Source organism: Ammospiza nelsoni, chromosome 24 (assembly GCF_027579445.1).
Source record: "Ammospiza nelsoni isolate bAmmNel1 chromosome 24, bAmmNel1.pri, whole genome shotgun sequence".
Classification (NCBI taxonomy): Eukaryota; Metazoa; Chordata; class Aves; order Passeriformes; family Passerellidae; genus Ammospiza; species Ammospiza nelsoni.
The window spans coordinates 493,307-511,081 of NC_080656.1; the positions used below are offsets into that span (position 1 = coordinate 493,307).

At 42.4% G+C, this 17,775-nt stretch overlaps 1 protein-coding gene across 1 annotated transcript in view; it reads right to left on the reverse strand.

The window, feature by feature from the left end:
• Positions 1–17,775, reverse strand: part of PRDM10 (PR/SET domain 10) — a 44,365-nt gene continuing 26,590 nt past the window's right edge. Inside the window, exons 13-23 of the mRNA XM_059488311.1 lie at positions 13,873–14,220; positions 11,955–12,110; positions 11,079–11,258; positions 10,085–10,195; positions 8,868–9,068; positions 8,170–8,313; positions 6,933–7,103; positions 5,569–5,718; positions 4,770–4,938; positions 4,036–4,148; positions 1–3,264 (exon numbers count right to left, since the gene is read on the reverse strand). Of these exons, the coding sequence (XP_059344294.1) occupies positions 3,028–3,264; positions 4,036–4,148; positions 4,770–4,938; positions 5,569–5,718; positions 6,933–7,103; positions 8,170–8,313; positions 8,868–9,068; positions 10,085–10,195; positions 11,079–11,258; positions 11,955–12,110; positions 13,873–14,220 (1,980 nt within the window). The 3' untranslated portion in view covers positions 1–3,027. The remainder of the gene's footprint in view (positions 3,265–4,035; positions 4,149–4,769; positions 4,939–5,568; positions 5,719–6,932; positions 7,104–8,169; positions 8,314–8,867; positions 9,069–10,084; positions 10,196–11,078; positions 11,259–11,954; positions 12,111–13,872; positions 14,221–17,775) is intronic.

The following is a 17,775-nucleotide window of genomic DNA, read 5'->3' on the forward strand; positions in this document are numbered from 1 at the left end:
TTTTAAAAAAAAAAAAGAGAAACATTTATTATTTTCAGGTTGGTTTGGTTTGTTTTTTTTTATACCTGCCAGGCTGCACAAGACTCTGAACACAACAACAGTCACCAAATGTACAATAAACATACACAGTTAAATAAGAGATGGGGCCTGAGCAGTCCAAGAGGTGCAAGATCAGGGTGCGCAGGCTGGGATTGTTTTCTTTTTCCTCCAGGAAAATACAGAATCTGACCCAGAATGCCTCCAAGGGACAGCATCTCCAAACAAAACACAGACCTTCCAGGCAACTGAGAGGACTCTGGATTTACACTTCTGTGGGATACAACTTAGAGAGATCTTTGGGTTGCTCTGGTTTACAAACAATAATAATACATCCCATTCCTTCTGCACTGCAGAAATGGAGAAAATAAATCCGTGCAACCTTTGCCATCTGTGCAATCACTGTAGTTCCTTATTTTGGAAAGAAATTCTGTGGTATTTCCATTTCCAGACTTGCTTCTTTCACAGGCAATTCATTCAACTCGTGACACTAGGAATTACTTCACCTGGAGTCAGGCCAATAGCCCGAGGGTGCTGCTGCTGCTGCTGCAGGGCAGAGAAACTTTGATGAGGAAAGATTTGAGTTCAAAAAGACTGTTTTAAAATGGTTTTCTGTTTTAAATAGCTTTCACTTTTAAATAACTGGTAAAACTGTCCTCATTCATGGACAAAGGTGAATAGAGCAAAGTAGTTTTTAAACCCCACATGTGCAAGATCAATAATGGGAACATATCTGATGTTTGTCTATTGTCAAACTTTTAAGATTCTTAAAATTGCTCCCACAGTCCTCTAGTATCCCAGTCTTCCATTTCCAAGTCTGCTATTTTCCTACTACTTGTAGCATTTCTGGCTTGTTACTAAATTAGCAGCAGCCTGAAAAAAGCTATGACAAAATTCTCCCTACTCTCTTCCCACATAAACAACATTGCAAGACTCAACATTGTAATTCCAAAGTCCTCAGCAACATGAATTCAAGTTACTGGGCATTGTGGTTGTTTCTCCACATTGCCACAGTGGCTGGGCTGCCAAATCCACAGAACGTAAGGTCACTCACTCACTGCACTTGACCAAATGGGAGCTCTGGTTCATGTCAATTCTACCCTGCTCATTAGTGCCTCAGTATGGTGGTACAGCAAGAGAAGAGAAATCCTAGGAAAAAAAGTAACCCACATTTTGGCAAGTCACTTCTCAGCTGGCCAGTATTGGCCAACTGATTTATCTCAATACTATTTCCATGCCACATTAACAGACACATTAATTACGAAAGCCATGCCTGCTAAAAGGCTTTGCCCACAAGGAACCAGATTTGCTCTTGTGCAGCCTGAGTGTGGAGTTCCCTCATGCCAAAGAGCTTTAACTCCATAAAACCTGATACCACAATGTGTAGTGCTTACTGATGTGGGTAATCCACATCTGAATCCATGGGAATATCTATGGAAGAGTCCCATAATCACACTCAGTGCAGTACAAGAGAAAACAAAAAAAAACTTCTCAAGTTCTTCTGTCTCAAGGACCTCTAAGAGACAGCATCCTTCTTTGTGTGTGTTTCATAAATAAATGTATCCTGATATGCACAGATGAATTTTCCAGCAAAGAATGTAAATTCAGACATACACAGTATATCCCACCAGGAGTCAATGGAGTTGTAGTCATGTTTTTGCAACCACCAGAATGCCTTAAACAACCAAGACAACCTGTGAAGAACTATGTAAGGAAAAACATATTACATGGCCTTAAAAGATAAACCTTCTCTTTCCCTTTCTCCTGGTCCCTAAATGCAACATGAATTCTGTATGTAGACCAGGTTCATCACATCTGGTAACCCTCATGGATGGCTTTCCATGTCCCATAAATAGTGGTCCACTAGCATGTTTCTTGTATGTTTCCCGAGTCCATGGTTGGTTGTTTTCTGGAACTGTCGAAAGGAATTACAGTACATTGTTAACAAGGTTATTTGGAAAAAAAAAAGAAACCAACTCTCCATGCAGTCTTGAAGAGGTGAAATATGTTTACTTTGAGGTGGCCACAGAGATAGCGACCCTGTCCCTTCAGAGGAGTGCTCTGTATCCTCGTTTCTCCTTGTACAACTATCTTAGATCACAGCAGAAGCTACTGTGCAGGTTTAGCTGAGCTGCTTGCTTTTTTGTTTTGTTTTGTTTTTTTGTTTATAGGCAAAAAAGCAATTTTCCCTGCAAACACTGGAGGGAAAAGAAGTAACAGTGGTTCTGTACTACCCTTAGGTGCTCCTAGGACTTCAGTCAGTTTGTTCCAAACAACATGGGTTTAAGACTGTGCTTTTCTTGCTTTCTGAAACTGCTGGGTAAAACAGGGCAGGGCAGACAGCACGTAAACAGTTCTGGAGGGCTGGAAAAATAATAATTTAATGGACTGCTTCGGCACATCTTCACAGCTTCATTGTTCAATCCATCCCCATAAAGGGACACCATGAACCACCGCTTGGCTGCTGCTGCTCCTTCCTGCAGGCAGTCTGCTCATATGGCCCAGGGACACTCCCCTTCACCTTGGCTGCTAGAAGCCACAGGAAGCAGTTCTGCCATATTCTAACAACTTACATGATGCTCTCCTCTTTAATGGCTCCTGTTAAAAATATACATACAACAATCTGCCAGGAAGCCTTCAGTTAGGCAGGCTTTCTGCCATACAGCTGAAATAATATTGTTTGCTGGACACACTTCCAAAAAGGAAAAATAAGGGTCAGCAGACATGCCAAAAGTAAAGTCCAGGGCCAGCAGAGGTTTCACTTCTCTCATCCTTTTTCTTAAAAGCTGCATAAAAAGCATCCCAGAAGGATTCTGAGGGTATTTCATGGTCACTGTGAATTAAACCCTCTTAAAGCATTAACAAGAGCTCCAAGATTTTAGTAGAAGGTAAGTGAGCATATACATTAAAACATACAGAGCCCCAGGGTACCCCCACATCTGGGCTGTCAGGGAGGTGACAAGGACAAGCAAATGGCACCATGAGGCTCTTTCACTCATGCTCTGCTGAGAAAGTCCTGGTTTTGGAGATGTGCACTTCACTCCCGCCACTCCCGTTGGTGGTGGTTGTGATGATGTATTGGGTGGTTTGCTGCTGGTTGCTCGTCTGGGATTCCAAGGGATCTGTGTGGGCTGTGGGCTGGGAAATGCCCACCTGAACCTCACTGGAGAGTGAAGAGTTTTGTTTACCATCCAGATCAGGCTGACCTTCAGATATCACGTAGTGAGTCTGCATGGGGAATATAGAAAATAACTAATAAACACTGTATCTTTTGTAACTTTTCTAATAGTCCGCCCACAGACATTTTGGTGTGAACAAGGAACTTATTTAATAAGCTCTATTTCCTCTAAATGTATTTGACAGCAACATAACGCCTGTCTTTTGATTTGAAGGACATTTGAATTACTTGGCTTTTGGTTAATTTACAAATGGTTAAACTCATTACACAATTAGATATTCACTACAGAATAAAATAGCAATTTTCAATTGCACTGTTCTGAAAGGTTTTTTTCCTGTATTCCATATGTTGTAGCAGAGATTGCATTCCCAGTGACTAAGATCAACACAAGCCAATGACTTGTCTCCTTATACTGGATTGCTTACAAGGAATAGCAGGAACTCTTCTTATTTTTTAATCTTACATATAACAGAAAGCTACTGAAATGTTTCCAGAAGCTGTTCTGAAATTTGGTTTAATGGATACAGCTTAATCATAAATATTTTTAAGACTAAGCAGTACCACTAAATAATTTTGTTCTGCAAATGTGATTAAGTGAAGATGTTAAACTGAAAGGAGTCACATGTACAAGGGCCAGATAGCATGAGCCTTGTAAATGGTTACAATGCAGACTATACTGTGCAGTCTGCATCTCTTTAGGTACCTCCTTTAGGTACTCTGTGTCCCAGTCATGATTTTGGCATTCTTTAAGCCTTCAAGCTGAAGAGCTTTATGCTTAGTAATATTCTGGATGAAAAAAAGGCCATGAAGATTTTCCTTACCTGAGTAACTGCTTTTACTTGCCCTGTGTTGACAGTGGTGACTGGGGTACCCACAGCAGCCTCTGTGATCACATACTGCCCTTGAGGGATGGTCATCATCTGAATTTCTGATGCTAAAAAGTTGCAAATGGGATAATCAAGACCTTTATTCAAACTCAAAGACAACCTTCAAAGATCATATCTTATGTCAGAAAGATTTAAAGTCTGAACAGTGGGTATTGAATAGAATTCAGGTGATTTAAGGCCTTGTAGAACCCTACAGGCCTCAGCAGAATTTTGCCAGTTAACACCAGATAGAGATTTGGCAATTCATGCAGAGAAAACACATCCTGTTCTCACTCAAATCATCACAGAATTACCATCCAGAACTGCACGAACATGAGAAATCATCTTCACGTCACGCTCCTTTTCCACACAATTCTTTCAAGCATGCATCCAAATTTGAACAAGTAGCTATCTAACACATGGATTCTTGCTGTATGCAAGTTTCTTGGAATAAAGGAGCCCAGTGTGCCTGCCCAAACTATGTACTGGATCAGTATGGATGATAGTGGAAGAGCTGGTACAACCATTTACATTTGTCTGAAGTGTTATCTTCTTGATATCTATGAATATTAACCACAAAGCTGAATGAACTCTGAAAACACTGTCCCATTTGGTAGCTGGAGACATGGGGCACTTGTTAGTCAGACACACTTGCCAGACAAGTAGTTAGAGCTACTGCTGACACTTACAGTAGCTCCGGAATGAGTTCCAGTTGCTGGGGAGATATGTGTGCTGGACTGAGGAGCCTTGCTGCTGCTGGAGGCCTTGGTTTGGTGTCGATGTAGTTGTCTGTATCTGTGAGGGGCTGAGCTCCTGCTGAGGTTGTTGCGAGGAGGGACTCAAAGGCTGACCCCCAGCCTAAAGGGAAACAAAGTGCAAGTGTTCTTGGTGCAGTAAGGATTGCACAGCTCTATGCTGTCACAAACACAGCCTTCTCATTGAAGGAAAACACAGGATGGGTTCCAGAGCATACTGAACACAAGAACTGAACTCTCTCTCCTCCAGCTTGCTTCACTCTATGGTAAATAAGCTCAGACCAGGAAACTGAAATAGTGGTATTGTTGCTTGCCAAAGTGAGTCTGTGGCAGAGACCTGAGATTAGAGGCTAAATTCTACCCAAGAGCATGAAGAACTGCACTTCAAATCTTTGAGGAATGCCAGTTTCCACTTGAATCTTCCAACTGACAAACTTAATTTAGCAAGTATGTCTGTTTCCAATCATTTATCTCTTCTTTGTACATGTTGTTGAGTGGAAAAAATACTCCACACCAAAAAACCCATACAACAAATACCAAAACAAACCCACAACAAAACACCCCCATACACCTTGAGACATCTGGGCACTGCTTGATGATCTCAATGCAAGAGCAATTTCATGTGTGGTCCTTTAAATGAAAAAGAAAACACTATTCCCTGCATCAGCACATGCAATATGCCAGCTGAGCAGGCTGGTAGGGAAAGCATTTTCTGATGAGAAGAGGGAAATACCTGTGATGATGACTGAGGTGCTGGTGATGGCTCTGTGACCTGGATGTGCTGCACCTGGATGGCATGTTGAGTGTATGTCTGGGGGTCATGGAGCTGCCCAACATCCACTGTGGAGTGCTGGGACTGGTGAGACTGGTGAGGTGAGGTAGCCTGGGGAAAAAATTAAACATAATTCTTTACCTCAAATTCTTTACAAAAGCAGCCATGCAAACCTCTTCTGGGACACAAGGTCTGGAATAATGAAGTAGGAGCCTTCATGGAGCACACCTGTTGAGCCTTGTTGAGTTTCTTTGCACCCCGGGAGATAAGGTACATTTAATAGATGTAATGGCACAGAGATGTTCTATCTCAGTGATACCAATGGAAAGGACTTGCCTAACATCATTCAAGCTGTTTGTGGCAGTGGCTGGACTAAACCAAAGGGGCTCAAAAGCCAGGATTAGTATTAACCCCTTCTCTGTAAGCATCTCTCTGTACAACGTATTCATACTCAAGATTTGCATATCCAATTCTGTAGTTTGACACAGCTCTGTAGCAATACAAGTGCTCAGAGGTTTTTAAAGGTTTTTCTGAACAACACTTGCTAATGATACCAATTGCAGTAATTGAATTATAAATTTTGGATATTTATAAAATTAAGATCTTGCTAATATTACCTGCAGGAATCAATGGTCATGCTCTTGGATTGTTACAACAGCCACAGACACTATTAACTGGGGCCATTGCTTAGGCCTTTATTAACCAAATTCATAATCTGATTTGATAACATGGAATTTCAGATTAAAATATAAACACATGGTAGTTTCAGCTTCCTCCAGTGGGTAACAGATTTCTTACAACTGCCTGAGATATTTTCCTCAGACCAGTTACTCTAGTTACACTCTGGTTTCATTTTTAGGAGGTTGATGAGCATTAACAGAATGAATATGCTAATAGATGCTATGAAGGGAACAAGCAACCACTCTCTGTACTCCCAAATTTTGGCTCTGACTAACTGAGGACAAGGAAGTACAAATTACTCTTGAACTGCAGAAAATGGGTCACCCACTGACCCACCTTTCCAGTAGCTGGAAAACATTCCTAGAGCAGACTTGAGCAAAGCTGCCCAGATGGGTAGAACTACATCTGGACAGCACCGATGAGTCTCCAGCAAGCTGACCAAGGCTGGCAGGACTATTTATGCCCAGTACAAGTGCTTATGAAGGGAACTCTATGCCTTATCATTTGATTTATCTGTAAAAAGTAGCTACAGCACTTTTTGTAACTACTCCTTACCACACTTTTGTGTGCTAGAGCCCCAGGAACACACAGGCTTGGGAGGGAAGAAATCAAAAGCACAGCAAGATCCCCACCAGGTTACTCACCTGGGCCACTTGAACAACCTGCAGCTGTATGTGCTGAGGCTGCTGCAAGCCCGTTGTGGATTGAGACACAGGGATGTACTGGATGCGCTGGTAATCTCCCTGGGGAGTCCGGTAATCTGTAGTGAGGGTCTGCGATATCTCTGTCATTGCTTGGGTCAGTAAATCTGTTGTCTGAGCAGGGAGAGAGAGATACAGATCATCATCATACTGATGTACTTCTTCTGGGCTGTAGTTCTTTTATCTACATTTATGTGGATCTGGTCATTTTTTCACAAGAGCTTCATGTCCAGAGGTTGGGGTCATAAGTAGTCACCAGGGATCATCAACTAGAATTGCTGTCTTCTGTCTAAATCCTACTCTGGACTAGTAATGGCTAACTTAATATATCATAATAGAAATAATTATTTTCATCTTGTGACATACCAGTGTTCTGTTAAACAATGGAAGTCCTGTATTTGTGAAGAGCTGACTTGGTTTCCAAGTCAAAAAGTAAATTGTTGATATATTCCACCTTTCCTCCTCCCCTGTCAGAGTCACAACTGTATTTCTGTTGTGTAAAGACATTTAGTACATAACTTAATCAGGTTTATGAAGCCAACAGCATCCTGATTAAATCTCTCCATTTTCAAGCAAAACAGTTTTTTATCTAGTCAGTCTTTAGATAAGAAGTTTTAAACCGTGATCAATAGGACTTTTAAAACTACATAGTATCCCACAACACTGAAGGGCACATTTTCTAGTCTCAGCTTTCACTTCAGTGGCAGTTGATGTATTAACAGTGGAGAGATCAGCCACTGGAGATTCATCTTTCTCAGAGCTGTGCTGTCCAAAGGATTACAAAAAGATCTGACTCCCTGAACACAGTTTGATCCAGTCCCCAGTCAGTGTTAAGCTTGTCCTCGATGCCAGGAACTGCATCTCACTTCATGAGAAAATTCCCAATGAAAATCCAGGAGATGTGTATCCCTGAGTTCTTTATGTGGAGTCAGTAAGTCTGAATGAAAGAAGAAAATGGATTTGGGGATAAAAGACAAATCCCTAAAGCTCCAGAATGAAATGCACAGCTCCTGACAGTGCAAAACGGGACCACACAGGTTTAAAACCAGAGGTGATCTCAAATAATGTCCTAATACGGGTTTAAAAGTGGTGTCTGCCAAATAAACCAGGGTTACTAATAACAGAAGGCTCCTGTTCTGTGTGTTTCCCTGCACTGCCCTTGTGTGCCTCCAGTCCTTACCACAACAGTTTCTCCAGTCGTGCTGTCCGTGGTGAGAACAGCTGGTGTGGAACTGATGACGGCTGCCGCCAGCGGTGCATGGATCGTGTTTGGGAGCTGAGCAAACTCTGGGTGCTTCTTGCGGATGTGCTGCACCATCTTTGTCTGCAGAGAGAAGCAAAGGAGTGTTGGAAGGACGGTCAGTAATTCTGCTCAGGGCCACGTGAAATACAACAGCCTGGCCAAACACAGCTTTTATGTTTCTCTCAGTAAAACAGCCTCCAGATTGATACTATGAGATCCTCTGGTCAACAAAGTTGAAAACAAGGATCACAAACCTGCTGCTGATTAGAGGTGACACTGAAGTATTGTCCTCAGCAGGTTTTTACCCCAATATCGCCAAATGTTTTATGACTTTTTCCAAAGGTCATCTTTTCTGTGTTTTGTTTCCCTGCTCATCTCCCCTGTAACTATCAGAGAGCAGTTTTCAAGCCCTTCCATTCATGCTCATGCTCTGGTAACTTTTCAGCACAAACCCTCTATTCATGGAATCTTATGGCCCTAAAACAACAGACTGTACCTGCACTGTCAGCACACAGCACAAAACCAGCACCCTGACTGAGAAGAAGAGAGGTCTGCTTGTGGACAGACAGGTGACAGACACCATGGTGAAACAGCATTCCCAGGGAGAGGCTGTCTGAGGCCGGAACCCCCCATACCTTACTGCTGTATTGCTTGGAACAGTGAGGGCAGCACACTGGAGGGGTGGCAATGGTGCCTGTCAGCTGTGTGTGGGTGCTTAGCATAGGATCTGGCTCTCCCGGTCCTGCAGGACGCAGTTTCCGGATGCTTGGAGGTAGCTCAGCACCAGGATGGTTTTTCAGGATGTGTGCTTTGCGTTTGCTGGCACTCTTGTACACCTGCAGGGCAAAGATCTGGATTAAAATGGTGCAACCCTGGTGTCTGCACAGGAAACAGATCCCAGTTATCTTGATCTGGAAGGTCTGCATGTTGCTTTAGAAAATACATTTAGTTAAATTCCCAAACAATTACAACAAAAGGCATGAACATACACCTTCCAGTGTTTCATCAACCTGTAAAAGCAACTGACTCCTTGTGTAGCAGAGAAGCCTTTTGAGAACATATTGCATGCCATAACCAAGCACCAAAGCAGGACAAGGAGGTAAGAGGAAAATTCTTCTTGCCATATTTGAAGATCATATGCCCAATGTTAGTTTGTTATGATGGTTGATGTCTCTACTTGACACAGAGCATGAAACTGTTTTAGTTTAGTGATCAACATACCTTTTAATTCTTTTTAGGCACATCAACAAACACTATCTAATAATTAAAACTATTTTTTCTCCCCTCAAACAAAAGGAAAAGAGGCATCACAGAAAGACATACTGAGGATAAAGACAGTCAAAAATACACTCCCTAGTAAATAAAGGTCCCCAGGCATAAAAGGCAAAGCAGAATAAAAGCAAGAACCCAAAGGTACTGCAGAAGCAGCTTCAGGCTCCACTGACCACTGGGACATGACCTAGTAAGCAGCTTACAATAACAGATGTTAAAGACTAACTTTCAGAAATGCAAGAGTACTTACTGGCCAGGAATTATATGCAGAAGCATACTTAGTCCTGTGCAAACACAAGACTAAGAGTCAGTGACTGTCTGCAGGATAATAGTACTCAAGTTTTCCAATGCCAAACACAGCAGAAAGGGGAAAACTACAGCTTTCAATTAGCATTCCACTGCCTTGACCTAAGTGCATTTTGTAGTTTTTTTTGTTTTTTTTTTACAGTACTGCAGGAATGTCGCTGGCAAGCACCTCAGAAAAGCTACAAACCCTGCCAGAGATTTCTACGCAGAGACAAATTGGTTGCATCCAGGACTTGGGACTGAGCTATCCTCCGAGGGGTGGCTTCCCACACACCTTATCGCAGTATTGACAGAAGTAATCTCTGTTGGGTTTTATGATGGGCAACGTGAGCTCTGGCACCTCTTCTATTTTCATGTCTGGATGTCTCTTTGATAAATGATTCACCTTAAGAGAAACAGAGGACAAGAACATATTACAGCTGAAAGCCGAACGATTGGTGCTTCTCCCAGACATGGGTAACAGCCAAACCAAAACTGAACGATGCAAGCCTGCAGCACTGGAAGCATGTGCTGCTGCAAGGGTTATTGTGCACTCATATTTAACTGCTGAAGGTAAATGTGGTCTTGCTAGGTCTTATTTACAGTTTCTCTAACCAAAATTAGATAGGAAGGGGTGAAATAGTTTGCCAGAACTGTCTTGTAGGTGATATCTGAGAGTGAGGTAGTGTGAAGGGCCTCTGCCCAAATCAGAACCCTCATGAAACCTTAGCAAACAATCTCTTGCCGCAGAACAGCCTTTATCCAGAGGCAGTGCCAAGACATGGCCAGAAGAGGACTTGGAGAAGGGGGAGAAACAAAAAACAGGAAAGACTGCCAGGAAAACGAGGCTCTAAGGCTGAACAAGGCAGTATTTTCAGCTCATGTCCTGTTAAATACAGTACACATCAGACAGCATTACTTAGTGTTGAAATATGGTACTGACAACTAGATGTACAGTACAGGCAGTAAACATGTGCAAATTTGCTGAAGATGTAAAACACACAGGTTTGAAAAAAGATTGATCACCTCAACTCAGCTACAAAATTTGCCAAAATTTGTTTCATAGCATCCTGGCTGGATAAGACCAGATTGGATGGGGCTTGGAGCACCCTGGTCTAGTGGAAAGTGTCCCTGCCCATGGCCAGTAGGTGGAATGAGATGAGTTTTACAGTCCCTTCCAGCCCAAACCATTTTATGATTCTTGTGTTCCAACACTGGAATTCCATCTTTATTCCTTACCTATTCATCAGAATAGAGTAGAGAGGCTGGAACAGCACCCAGGCACTCACCAACATGCCCCTGCGGCGGAAACCCATCATGCAGAGGCGGCACTTGAACATGAAGCTCTCGTAGTCAGTGGACGCGATCCGGGGCTTGAAGGTTTTGGAGCGGCTGATCCGATCAGCCTTCTTGGCCTCCCTCTCTGGGTTGTGCATCCTCTGCATGTGCTCTCGCAGCTTGTCCTTCCTCTGGGAAGGAGAAATTGGGGGGAAAAATGTCAGCAACATCACAGAAACTGCCATACTGCCTGTTATGCATAAGAGCCACAGTTTGAGTTGTTCAGGGATCTCTCTCCAGAGACGGAAATTTTCCTCTCAGAAAAATGTGTTCCTTCACCCAGAAGTATCCAGTCCCTCAGTGTCCCATCACAAACTCACTGACAGGCAGCAGGCTGCTGCCACCACTGTTTACTTGGCTCACAGTCTGCTCCATCTGTTCCAATGGGATTTGGAAAGGCATCTGGATGACATGTGCTGACAAGATGGATGCCATGGACACAGGCATCTCAGCCAGGAACATTATTAATCCACTGGCACCAGCAAGTTAACTGACAATGTATAAACAATGTAACCCAAACACCTGGTAATGGAGATGTATGATGTCCCAGTTCTTAATGAGCAGATAGAAAGTTCCTTTGCTATTAAATTATTAGGAATAAGATCTGTTTGAAATAAGATGCTGAGGTGACCTTGCCTCTTGTCCTTCAGAAATGGATGTCATAGCTCTCACGGGACACCAAGAAATGCATGCAACTCACAGGCAAGTCTAGTGTGTTTACACGTGTTATTTTCTTTCACCTTTGAGAACATGAACTTATTTCCTTGAAGGAGGGTAAGGAATAATTTTTTTTATACTACTAATGATCCAGCCAAGAGCCACCTCACCTTAAACTGCTTGCCACAGGTGGAGCACAGGAAGTCTTTGCGGTCCGAGTGCCGCAGCATGTGGAGTCGCAGCTTGTCGGGGCGGCAGAAAGCCTTGTCACACTCTGTACACTGGTAAATCTTCTCAGAATGGAAACTGCGCACATGTTTCTTGACCTAAAATGGCAGATCACAGAAAAATGAAATTTATTCAAGAGAGAAGTGAGTTGTAACACACTAGGAAACTCTTCACAATATGAAAGAGAAGGAAAAGGTTTTGAAGGTGTGTAATATACTTGGGTTTAAAAAGTATTTGATCAGAACAGTTGATATCTCAGCAATAGTTTCTGTGAAACTGTAACATCTTTATTACTCATCTGGATGGGTGATTTGATTTCCTCAAGACTGAATCTTGAAGGCATCAGCTATTGCACAGTTGCACTTAATGGACAGCAAAAGTCCAAAATGCACCATCTGCACAGAATCGCCCTTGAGTAAACAAATACATCTGAAGTTCATTATCTTCCTTTCATTTATAAGAAACCAAAACATAGGGACTAATTCCTTTCAATCAGACACAATGAGCTTGCAATTATAATTGGCAAAGAAGAAAAAAACTTATTCAGAACAGCATTTGCACACCATTCCTGAATGGCAATTACTTCTTCATACTCAGGGACTATCCTTCACCTCTTCAGACATCTAGAGGGGTATTTTTTTCCTCCCCCCAATAATTAACTAATGAAGTTTGACATCTGAAATGAAAGCACTGTTCAAGAAATGGATCTCTAATTAAATCCTTACCGTCTTCTAATACTGATCATACACGGAACAACTTGGCATCTCTACCTGTTCCACATAGAAGTATTTCAGTAGGCAGCAGTGACTAGTCTTAATTATCCACACAGCAAGAAGAGAAAAAAAATTATTGTTAAATGGCAAAAATACAACAGAATAGCTGGAAAAAAAGCCATGGGACTTTCAGTCAGTTGCATGGGAAAGTTTACAGTGAATTAAGTTGCAGTACAGCATTTCTGAATCATCGACATTCTTCCTTGCTGAACATTTACAGAAGATAAAGGACTTCTTCCAGGATGGTATTATATTAGTGAAATCACTTTCCCCCATCCTTTCCTCTTCAGTCTAGTGGGTAGTCTATCTGTTCCTATTACTGATCTAAACCGGATTTCTACATTTCAGTTTCACTCAGGCAGCTCAGTAAGAGACATCAATTGCTTTGTCCCTGGGAAGGATAATGAATATGTGCACGGTCCATCTCAGTTTTTTCTTACTGGAAGTGGAAATAGAATCTTTAAATTCTAGTAATGACCTTGTCCAAGTGTTCAGCATAGTGCAGAGTAGCCGCATTACTCACTGCTCCAGTGCAGTGTGCAGGGAAGGAGAATAAAGTGCCCAACTGAAGCTCAGGGGGATGTCAGGAAGCAGAGTATCCTGATCTTTTCTGCCATTTCTTCGAGCTGTTCAAATGAATTATCCTGACAGAAAGTAGAGGGGTTTTACATCTTTAATCCCTTGCCATTTTTTTTGTTCAGAGTTTTAATGAAGAAGGGCAAGGTCTGTTCAAGTACAGGCTGAATACAACAAAAGACAATTCCTTTTTGTGCCACGGAGATGTAGTAGTCAGGACCTCTGCTTCAGGAATTTCTTAGGAATAAGGCATCCACCCTTCAGCACTCAGTGCCTTCTAATGACAGATTGAAGCATCACATCTGATGATTTAGTGGACAGAGCACTTCAGTGTCATAAGACAATGTCTAGCAGTGGTTGGTCACTCTTCCATTTCAATTTCTGACTGAGGTGGACCCCTGCACCTTGTGAGAATGAACTGCTGTGCAGTTACACATGGAGAGCACTGAGAAACCCACAGCCTTTTTGAGAGACCCCCAAAGCAGCGCTTCAGATCAGTACAGCATCTCACCTGGATAAAATCTGGGAAGCGTTTCTTGCAGGTGGGGCAGGTGAAATAGCCATCATTGACATGGACGGCCACATGATCCTTAAGGAGATCCAAGCGGTCAAAGGACTCAGGGCAGAAAATGCAGGAGTACGTTTTCTGGTCCATGTGGAACTTCATGTGGCTCTCAAGGGCACTGCTGTTGATGAAGCCCTTGTTGCAGATGTCACAGGTCAAAGGGCAGTTCCCTTCCCGCCCATGGAACCGCAAGTGCTGGTCCAGCTTGTCCTTCTCCCGGAAGGCCTTCCCACACTGCAGGCATTTGAACGGGCGGAAGGATTTCCGGATGAACAGGTGCTGCAGAGCTGCATTCTGAAAGAAGCATCCAAGAGACCGTTAGCTTTCCTTACCATGTATAGATTCCACATCCATATATATTCAGAATTAAATATATCAGATGATTAGTGAACCTAAACTTCAAGAAATTATTTTCCATCATATTTGGCCTCCAGTTTACAGCAGGGGAGGCTGTGACAGGCAGAAGTCAGGAGGAACATCTGCAGCTGCACCCTGAGCTAGCGGAACACAGTGCAGGAGTTTCCTCTACATCCCCGATTTCTTCTGATTTAGCTGACTTTCTTTAAACATGCAATTTTTCTGTAAAATAAAACGAAGTCCTCTCTGAAGCACAGACCTGGGCCTGAGAAAAGCTGCAATTCCAGCTGATTATTTGGCATCACATCATAAGTTCAGCCACCACACAAAGGAATGGCGAGCCAGCACTGTGTGTTTCCCTCAGGAGCAGGGCTTATGAAATTCCACAGCCCTTTACAAGATCACCTTTTGCATCAAATATCACCAGAGATGTGCAGCAGTGGTTTAGCATTGTCTGGAGAACTTCCAGTGGAACATGCATTCCAGAAATGCTGGTCTGAACTGTTTTTTACTGTTGCCACAAAGAAGAACAGAGTTTCAAAACATGATGACAAAGGCAGAATGGCAGCCTCATCAGCAGCACATAAGACCTTGTGAGCAATTCTCCACTTCTACTGTGCACAATGTCTCTTCTCAGCCCCTATGTTTTTGGTGTGTGTTTGCCTTCACTCTGCCTTTTCTGTAACATTTAATGATCGTTCTCTGTTTTCTCCCTACCCTTCAGATAAATGTTATAGAGCCATCCCAGTCCTGACCCAGTACTCTCCGCTAGATGAACAGATGCTGTTGGATGCACTGCCTATAGAAAGAGGGAAGGAGGTCCTGCACCTGCATTTCAATATTAGATGAGAACTTTCATGTTGGATAGTTGCAAAGCTGGAATTGAGTCCTATGAAATCCCCCAGCACACTGTCACCCATACTGCACTCCAAGTATACTGCAATGCTCTATTCCTCTGCAAGAAGTCTAAGCAATAGCCACTCTTCTCTCAAATACTTCTATAAACCATTATTTATTGATGTCTTTTTTCACATTACACACAGAATCTACATCATGATAGTTAGAGAAATAATGTGGAAGAGCATAAATTTAAGTTGCATATTAGGAAGAAATTCTCAGCTGGGAGGGTGTCGAGGCCCTGTCACTGGCTGCCCAGAGGAGCTATGGCTGCCCCATCCCTGGAAGCACTCAAGGCCATATTGGATGGGGCTTGGAGCAACCTGTCATAGTAGAAGATGTCCCTGCCCATAGCAGGGGAGTGGAGCTGGATGAGTTTTAAGGTTCTTCCCAGCCCAAACCACTCAGATTCCACTAGAATATTGCTGACACTTCTGAGCACGTGTTCCATATGACCCATTCATGACTTCTGCAAACAGATTTCCCTGGTTTCCTGTCTCCTTTGCTTGTGGGAATGTGGCAGGTGACACAACTGACATTTGCTGTGTCTCTTAAGCGCACACCAACAGCTGACACTGATTTAATAAAGGTATGAGCTCTTCTGCTGGAATGAGGGGACAGCTTGGGAATACTGTGAAATGCTGTGCTAAGAATTAAATTTGTGAACCTCAAGATCCTTTTTCACCATCTGAACTGCAGAGGGAAACCTAGACTTTCATTCCAGAAAAGAACAAGAGAGCAAATGTTTTGCTACCAAAAAAAATATTAACACTTTAATACAGGAGCTCCAAATAGGGCTTCCCAGGAGCTGTCATCATCACTATTCTCCATTTTACAAGTGGAGAATGGGAAACAGGGATCTGCTCTAAACCACACTGGGAATTGGAAAGCCAGCCATGTGCTGTGCAAAATCTGATGTGCTGCTTGGAGTTCAAAAGATGTAATTGTTCCCTTAACCACAGGGAGATGCTAATAAAACATAGGTGAAAAGATGTATTTCAAGTCCTGAACTGCACTATTAAGTTTTGATCACTAGTACCTTAGCAGGGAGTTGACTGCTAATACAGCAGGCCAGACTCAACATAGCCCTGTTGTTATCTTAAGGGCTACAGAATGTGAAATGTTTTACTGCTTTTTGCCTAGGTAATCTATCAACTACAAAAACAGAACCAAAGAACTAAGTGTTGTCACATTAACTTGTAGTATTGATCCGGCACAAACAATTGTGCAAATATATCTTCCAAAATTTTAACACTGATATTATGGCTCTTCATCCAAGCAATTTACTCCTATAAAATCCGCCTTAAATCTACAAAGAAGTGGCATGAAAAGAACTGGAGAAATGCAAATTGTTATTCAGGTAACAGTTCTGGACACTGGTTACCTAAAGAAGAATGAATGTGACGATTTATGGTGCAGGATCAATCAGGGAAACACTAAACAGGAGTTGGACCAAACAACATGGAAGGCAGTGTTGATACGTACCATTGGATTAGATACAAGAGAAACCCAATGAAACAAAAACCCAAACCTACCTGCAGCTCCAGCTGAGCAGGCAGCATTGAGAGAGAAAAAAATACTTATGTTATGCAATTGACTTGAGAAAACAGAAGCCTTGACTTCTGCAGGTCACTACAAGGGCTCTTCCAAATAGAGTTTACTGCTTTGAGGTTTTTGCCTCAGGAAACACTAAACAGATCTTCCAGGTTTAGTCTGTAGTTAGTAACTGGGGAGTTAAAAGGGCAAAGACAAAAACCACAGTTAATCTTGAAGGGGTTTTGTGACCTTTCCTGTTTTCCTAGGGCTCATTAACAGGGATGCAATGTGCATTGTAGAACCATAGTAAGAACAGAATGCTTTCAGCAGAAGGGAATAATTAGGTCAGGATGACAACAGGATAGGGAGAAGGAGAGTAAAAAAGTTAAGGAGAAGGGACTTTTTCTAACCTCATTTTACTGGCTGTGCTCCTTTTTACACAAGTACTTGTATTTCTTTCACCATGAAGGAAGTGACTGTGCTTTCCAAATCGTATTCCTATCCCTCCTGTTTCTGGCATTAGCACACAGACACCCTACATACTGCCCAGAACTGAACTAAAAACAAAGATTCATTTTGGCTGTGGACCACAGTGTTCTTCTAATTTTCTACAAGAGTTCTTGAAGGGTGCGTGTATCTCTTTTCAATACTAAGGACCCCCCCAACTGCCATAATTAAAGATCTCCAACGAAATCCCACAGACTCTAAAGCAGGAGCTAAAAAATGAACTGATCCTATCAGGACTTGAACCCTAGGGCGGGATAAATCAGTGCTTCCACCTAGCATGAAAACACTCTCAGAGCACCACTGTCTTAAGCCTTAGAAAAGCTGAAGTAATTCACAAAGAATGACTGGTTTTGAAAACTAAATCCTATCAAATTAATAAGGAAGAATAAGAGATACACAGGTTTCAGAATCATAACCAGAAGTCAGGACTTTTTACCTGTTCTTTAAAATAATGTACCACATATCTAAAAACCAAATGTTTGCTTGCTTTTATTATGAAGTGCATGTTATTGTAGGCAGCTGCTGTGTGAGTGTTAAAAGGGTGATTTTTTA